The following is an 8,468-nucleotide window of genomic DNA, read 5'->3' on the forward strand; positions in this document are numbered from 1 at the left end:
ATGAAGGTTACACTTTTTGTTTATTATACGCTCAATCATAATGCTATGCTCATTAATTCTATTAAATTAATAATCGTATAACAATTTTATAATCATAATGTTATGTTTGTGAATTTTATTAAATTAATAATTGTATAACAAATTTATATTGTATTCTTATGAAAGTCAATATGATTTTCGTTTAAGCTCTTTTTTATCTATAATTAAAATTTATTTTTAAAGATTTTAATCATATTAATTAGTTTATTTCTAAAATTTAAAATTGTATATAAAATTTATATTTAATATAAAAGAATATATATTTTTGAAGTGAAAGTTGGAGTTATTTTTTGTTTGATGCGTTGGTTATTATCAAATTGAGAAAAAGTAATATCATAGTTTGAGTAATTTTTTATTAAGATTTGAAATATTCAAATTAAAAATAATTAACAAATAATAATTGACAAAGTATATTAAAAATATAATTTTGTAATTTTTTTCAAAAAATATATATTTTAACCCAAAAAAAAGAAATTTAAAAACAAATTAGGCTTACAGGGTTATATAATTAAAGATAATAAAAAAATAAAAATAGATGTAAAAAAATATTTCAAACTTTTATCAAACCTTACACAAAGTAACCATAAAAGGTTTTTAATGATAACACTGACAAAACAAAAGTTATGATTATCAAATCCAAGAATGACACTTACGCTAATTTTATGTATGACAATAATAACTTGGAGGAAGTGTATTCTTACAAGTACCTAGGAATTGATATTCATCACAAGCTCAACTCGAACCATAGCATTGAGAAAAGGATTAATGGGGGGTGGAAAGCTTACTTTGGTCTTGAAAATAATTGTAAAATAGAAAACCTTGTAATGTGGGATAAAAAGAAGTTCCTCTTTGAAACTTTAGTCACTCCTGTTATCTTATATGGCTGTGAGGTTTGGGGTTGCAGCATCTCCAGAGAATCATGGAGAAAGATTGAGCAAATCCAGAAGCGTTTTATAACTTATAACCGGAAAATTAAAAGTAATACACCCTATCCTATTCTCCTTATAGAAGCAGGTCTTTCCCCTATTGAGAGCCTAGCTATGCTTAGGTTTCTGTTGTACAAGCACAAAATCAGTAACATAGACGATCATAGACTTCCTAAGCTAGCTTTAAATTCTAGCCAAAACCACCTAAGGCTCAATCGAGGGTGGCATAAAGACACAAGGGCCTGGTTAAGCTATTGGGAGATCAACGAAAATGATGCATTGCAAAACATAAATAACATTAAAGATATTGTTACTTCTAAGTTCAAAGAAAAAATGTGGTGTGAGAAAGACTTAGCAGCTAAAAGAAAATTAAGTTATTATAAGAAGGTCATCAACCCCACCCTAGAAGATCAAAAGTATCTCTCTATTTTAACTAGCTGAAAGAAGAAAATTAATATAGCAAAGATTGGAACGAATTCTTATGAGCTCCATAGTGAAACAGGTTGTTGGGCAGTTCCTAAAACGCCATGGACGGAAAGGATCTGCCATATATGTGAGAATAGGAACATCGAGGATGAAAACCACTTCCTCTTAGAGTGCCCCGCGTATAACCACATTAGATCTTAGTTTCACAATCTTTGCTACAATACTGACCTTCCTAGCCTTTTACAATGTCAAAATTATAGTGAGCTCGGGAGGCTTCTCTCCAAGCTTTTTGAGCATAGGAATAAAATATTAAATCAAAATAGATAATTTGTTTCTTTAGGTCTGATAGACCATTATTTGGTCTCAGTGGGTGTTAATCATCATCATCATCATCATCATCAATAAATATGTTTGTGACACATTTATTATGAACCACTTTGTAGACAAAAATACTTTCATTTTTAAACATTATAAGAAAATAAAACATTTCTATACAAAATTAAAACTTCAGCGAAAATAAAATAAATAAAATTGAATAACAAAATTACTTCTATTTTCTATACTACTCTTTTGTAGGCTCTAGCTTTATGGCATTTCCCTTACAACATGTGGTGCAATTTATAGTATAAATGCTTTTACTAAATTTTGGATGGGTATATATTTTTATTATTTTTTTTTTATGAAATGATTTTAATTGATTGATTGATTTAATATATTTACTATTAGTCTTAAAGTTATTTTCAAATTAGACCTCAAATTGGTGTATGAAATCTCCTTATTTGTGGTACAAACGACCCCTTCCCACTAATTGTTCCCCATTATCTATGGATGATTTGGCTTTCTTTTACTAAAACCTACCACCATATGATCCATGGATTTTTTCTATAAACCTCAATGAATACTTCTCCATGATCCATGGATGGTGAACCAATTAAAATCAATCTTTCCAATGAGGACTGAACTTCAAAGAGCAAGAGATGTTGTAATGTCTTGTCATGTAAACATGACTAAGTCAAAAAAAATAAAATAAAAATAAAGCTATGTTAAAATAGAAATTCTATGTTATTATTTTTTAAATCAAATTTTCTTGGTTAGAAGGTAATTGAAATAAAAATAAAAATAACCATATGTCAAAATACAAATTATGCATTTTTATTTTTTTATTAATTTCTGTAGGGTACTTAAGGTAAAATTGACTTGATCAATTTACCGTTGGTTTTTGAGCTCCATGTTTATGAAAACTCATGGTATCTCCCATGGTATTCATATGGAATATAACATATTTAAAGTGAGAAATTACAATAGTCTAGACCATCTTAATTCAATATCTATCGAGCCCCAAAAAGGATTAAATCTTTTTGGATAATAAGATATGCAAAATATAATATATATATATATATATATATATATATATATATATATATATATATATATATATATATATATATATATATATATATATATCTGTGTGTGTGAGTGTTCAATTTAACAAATAAAAATAATCATAAATATGTATTTAATTATTAATTATGACATTAAACTTTTATAGCATATTTTTTTATACCTGTGGGAAAACCTATCATAACTAAGTTGTCAAATGAGCAATGAGAAGGCTCACTTATTACTTTTATTCAAGGAAAACCAAGCTACCTTAGCCAAACAAAAGTACTTTTAAAGCATACTTCAAATCCACTTTATAATATAATATTACTTTACTATCTTTTTATTATTGCATATTTATTCAATTATATATATTTAATTTATATACTAATTTTTCTTATAATTGATAATAATAATATAATTAAGATAAGTGTAATAATTAATATTCACTTATATTTATAAATAAATTTAAATTACATTGAAACTTTCAGTGATTTTCTACTAATTATCCATTCCACTAAAGGAAAAAGTCAAAGTTCACGTTCTCAATTTTGGTATGGGTTAGATAGTAACGGATTCTTCCCATGATTATGTTGAGAGGGAATTGAATGATTTTGCCAACACGTTATCTAAAGAAGCTCACAATCTATAAATTAATAATCATGTGGAAGGGAACCTTTTCTCTTAGTCCAAAAATAATGTGTTAAACCTAAAACAATTATATGTACACAATGTGCTGAATCTAAGATAGTTGTATTTACACAATTCTATGTTTTGTCTAAATTTGGCCATGACTTTATAAAATATCTAAAAAGGGGATAGTATATTGGTTTTGTATGAAATGATTAAAATCTGTACTCCAATCTTAAGTAGTGGGTAAGGTAGGCTTCCGTATGATAGTTGTTTTTGTATTTTTTTCATTATATTTTTAATATACTTTTAAGTTAAAAAAATTATATTTTAATAGCATAATTTTTAATATTTATTAGCATAAATGTATTTTAATTTTGGAATTATTATTTATTAAGAGGATAAATTTCTTAAGATACAAATATCTTTTTCACCATAAAATTTGAGCAAAAATTTACATTTTTACAAATTTGGTTTTCCTAAGTAAATTTAGAGCTAAAATAATATATAGTAATTTTTAATAATATCATTTATATTTATATAATTTTGTGTATGGAAATATTCTTAATTTTAATTTTATTAGAACTTCATAATACTTAGTTATATGTTTCATATTTTTTTAATTTAATTTTTTTTATGTGATGTGCCTAGCATTATATATATATGATTTAAATAGAAATTTATGAAATGTAATAATTATCATTGCATATAAATTGTTATATTTAAAGTATTTGTATTTTTAATTATACTATTTATTAATTAAATTTATTAAGTTTTATTTGTTTATTAATTATCTATTTTGAAATATGAATCATTATTTTAATGTCATATGTAAGCTATGAATTTTTGGGGGTATTGAAAACAAAATTACAATATAACACATTGAAATGGATCCTCCTTCTCTTCTTCCTCATACTTCTTTTTATAAACATTACAACATATTTCACATTATCCTAACTTTTAAATGTTTACATTAAACAATAAAAAATATTGTTTAGTTTCTTAGTTTCAAAAATCAATAAAAATAAATAAATTTTAAACCATCTAAAAAATAATGAAAATATATATTATAGATATAATTTTAGATAAAAAATCATATTTTATGATGAATGATTTTTTTGGTAATACCACAATAATAATTTAGAAATTTAATACCCTAATGTGGTGGTTGATCTTACAAAACATGGCACTAATACTAAGAGCCATGCACATCTACTGGTTCACAACATTTGTGTGTCATGGCATGAGGAAATGGTGGGTTCGTGAAATAATGAAGATTAGATAATTATGGAAGGAAGAGGGGTAATATAAGTTTTTTTCACTCATTTTTATTAATGATGATATAAAATTATGATTAATGTAAGTGGGTTTCAATTCATAGTAGGTTAATAGCTTAAAAAATGATAAGATTTGATCTTTAGTTGCCACGATAGATAAAAATAGATGATGGGTGCATGTAACACCAAGATAGATGCAATGAGATAGAGGCCCCAACATGATGGTATGATAGCAAGCCAATGGCATTACCTAACATTCTGAACTTTAAAACAGTTCCCTTGACCTCAAAGGGGAAATAACTAGAAGATTACAATGGAAAGAATGGTTGAAGAGGAATCCCATAGTGGTGATCATAGCACATTTCCAAGCATATCTTTTACTAGATTAAATCTAAGAGAGATAAACTCACTATATTTGTAGCTCTATCCAACTCCCTTTCCATCACCAATTCTATTGATCTTAGATTTATTGCTATTGTAAGGAGATCTTTAGACATAGAGGTAGTGAAACAATTGAGAGCATTCATGATAGAGAATCATATACAAGTAACTTTGGTCCAACCTACAACTTGCAACTAGTGTTAGAAGGACATACAACCATTTTTTATAGGAAATCATCGACATGGCACCATAAAGAGGCCTTGCCACTAAGGTAAATACCAGCCATAGCCAAATGAGACCACAAGTAAGACCAAGATCTATGAGCTCATTACAAGTGATGAGAGTGGAGAAGGAAGCAGCCATTGCCTAGATTGTATTCCTTCATGGTGCCATGCAACAGCTAAGGCTAGAATAATGATATGGAGGAGGAGATAAAATTGTGGAGGATCAACTTATCAAACATTGAATTGCTCACTCTCTTGGGTATATGGAAACTGAAGGATCATCAAGACCAAGAACTTCTATCTTGTGGATACTTATTGGCTAATAAAAACTATGGTAATTCAGATGATAGCTCTAGAATAAAATGGTAAAAGATACATGACCTCAAATAAATAATATGCATCTTCTAAAATAAATTTGAAAACATTTACAAAGGTATATTTGACATCGTCATTACTCTAATCATCAGTCCATTATTATAAGTGAACCAATTGATGAATAATAAAACGATAATTAAAAGCTTAAGCGAAAGCAAAGCCCATATCGAAAATTGCTTTGGAAAAAAGTCGTTTGACATATCTTCCTTCATTGCATCATCTTCCTTGGGTGGAGACCAGTGTCACTATTGGTACACTTTCTATATTTTGGTATAAATAATATGCAATAAAAAGATCTCTTTTTAATTAATATAATTTCCTAATTTAACACTTACGCAATAAAAAGGATCTCTTTTTAATTAATTTAATTTCCTATTTTAACACTTCTTAAAATAAGAGGATTAATACACTTAATAATTTGCTCTATGGTGTTTACGAAATATTGATGCTTAATAATGGTTTAATATATTATTAAAATTAATTGTCGATGTCATTAAATTATTGTGGTACCCAGGGATTTTTAACCAATAATGCCAAAACCTAATCTTGATACAAACATGACATGAACAATAGCACCAAGATAGAGATGTTCATTGCGATATAGATACAGCGACCCTAATAATTAATAATAACAAGACGTTGATTGTGATATAATCACAGCAACCATAATAATTCAGATTGAAGATCGAAGAACTTTATTTGATTTTGAAAGTTGGAAAAGAAATAGACATGACATTAACAAATAACAACAAAATAAAAAAGTTGATGGAGAGATAAAAGAGCAATTTGGGCCATGTTTGCATGTGCAACCATGTGGTATGTCAGTACAAGAGTCCACTAGCCATTAGCCAATATTGATTTTCCCCGCTTTCCCTACTCTATTATATTGCTTTCAATATGATTCCTTTCATGTGCTTCACTTAGGATCCTTTCTATGTCTTGGAAGGCAAAACTCCCAGAACTTCCACTGTACTTTGTATCGCTAATAAGTAGAGGTTCAGAGAGCTCATCAATTATCTCCATTGGCAGAGTAGTAAAATTATAATCAATACCATAAATTCTTCTGCTTTTGATGGGTACATATGTGGATGAGCTTGATGAATGAATTCATATAGATATATTTTTCTTTACTTTTTCAGTTATATGACATTGCGCTCTTGCTTCTCTGCAGCCTAACATTAAAGGCAGATCACTGCCACAAAATCTTCATACATTGTAACACTGCAATAGTACTTCCTGTTCTGTTTTCTTATGCTTCACAGTGAAGTAGCATTAAGCGGTATATAGCAGACCTAAACATATATATATATATATATATATATATATATGCGCTGTGCTCATTAGATATGAATATCTCAAAATGCATGTCAAGCGCTTTCAGAAGGGTATACACAAGTAAGCTTCTTAGAGCCCTTTGCATAATCGATGGACTGAGCAGATATAAGGAGCAATTGACCACAGTGAAACGAATGAGAAGAATCAAGCTTGCATCAGACTTATCTCTGGCCTTGACATCTAATGCTACTGTTTGGAGCCATGCTCTCCTAACAAATTATATTTCACAACGGAAGACAGACAAGCGCCTTGTCAAGGAGATTGTAGGAAAGAAAAGATTCAATGACTTGATGAGAGTTAAGATATCACATGCTTATTATTCTAAGCATCAACTTCTCTGTTCTCATGGGCTGGCTAGCAGAAGGAAAAAATACATATACACTCCCAGGATCCTGAGCCGGAATATTATTCATAGAAGTATGCATCGGAAAAATTCAGTCTATGATTCTGTTGGGAGTTGTCCTCGTAAAGTTGCATTGAAGAGTATTGTCTATGAGAGAAAATTATTAGAACTCAAAAGAGTCATTCCTGGTGGGGAATCAATGAAGAGCTCATCTTGTTTCTTAAGAGACGCAGCAGATTATATTGTTTCTCTAAGAACTCAGGTACAAGTCATGCATTCTCTTGCATATCATTCTTCTACACAACCGCTCTCATGACATATCCATATTAGGTTTCATGTATTGAAGGTTTATATATATTATAAGCTGCACTGTGAGACTTTTTTGTTTTTAGAGGGCTTTTTTCTCTTAGCAAGTGGTTAGAGTGATGTTGACATTAAGATACCAGTTTTCATGTATATTCACTTATGTATTTATAATTTTCAAAATAACAACAATATTCATAACCACTAAGCTATTACTATAATATTTATCAAAGCATTATAATTTATCCTATTATTTAATACATGGATGTTAATAGATTGTTTATTTCCGCATGTATATTTTATCAACTTTACAAAAAAAAACACTATTTTATAATACAAAATTTTCCAGTGGTATTAGGGGCTTCCCTCTCTCAGTTAGTGGTTAGAGTGAAGTTGTCAGTACCAAACCAATCCATAACCAATCCATATGTATATTCACTTAAAAATTTATAAAGTTTAAAACAGTGACAACAATATTCGTAAGCACTAAACCATCACCACTATATTTATGAGAGCATTATACCTTATCCTATCAATTACTACAAAAATGTCATTAAATGGTTTACCCCTATATAAATATTTACCAACTGGTTTACCCCTATATCAATATTTACCAACTTTACAAAAAAAACAATATTGTACAACACTAATTTCAATATTATATATATATGATTTTTAAGAGTATCTTATGCTTTGTACTAACTTCATCAACAATGTGCGGTTAATGATTTTATATTCAAAGTTACAGTGTTAGTCTAATTCATCATATCTATCCCTACTGTAAAGGAGGTGATCTCTGGAGAGAATCTGTCATTCACATAGTTTGAAA

At 28.5% G+C, this 8,468-nt stretch overlaps 1 protein-coding gene across 1 annotated transcript; it reads left to right on the top strand.

Moving 5' to 3' along the window:
• The first annotated feature begins 6,707 nt into the window (after positions 1 to 6,707).
• LOC149243560 (transcription factor IBH1-like 1) lies at positions 6,708 to 7,653 on the top strand. The gene has a single exon (XM_089367830.1). It carries the CDS (start codon positions 7,005 to 7,007, stop codon positions 7,650 to 7,652), a length of 648 nt encoding a protein of 215 aa, XP_089223956.1. The 5' UTR covers positions 6,708 to 7,004; the 3' UTR covers position 7,653.
• The last annotated feature ends 815 nt before the right edge of the window (positions 7,654 to 8,468 follow it).

Source organism: Pinus tabuliformis, chromosome 8, assembly GCF_031772625.1.
Source record: "Pinus tabuliformis cultivar Carrire ecotype Pingquan chromosome 8, CPIR1, whole genome shotgun sequence".
NCBI classification, from domain to species: Eukaryota; Viridiplantae; Streptophyta; class Pinopsida; order Pinales; family Pinaceae; genus Pinus; species Pinus tabuliformis.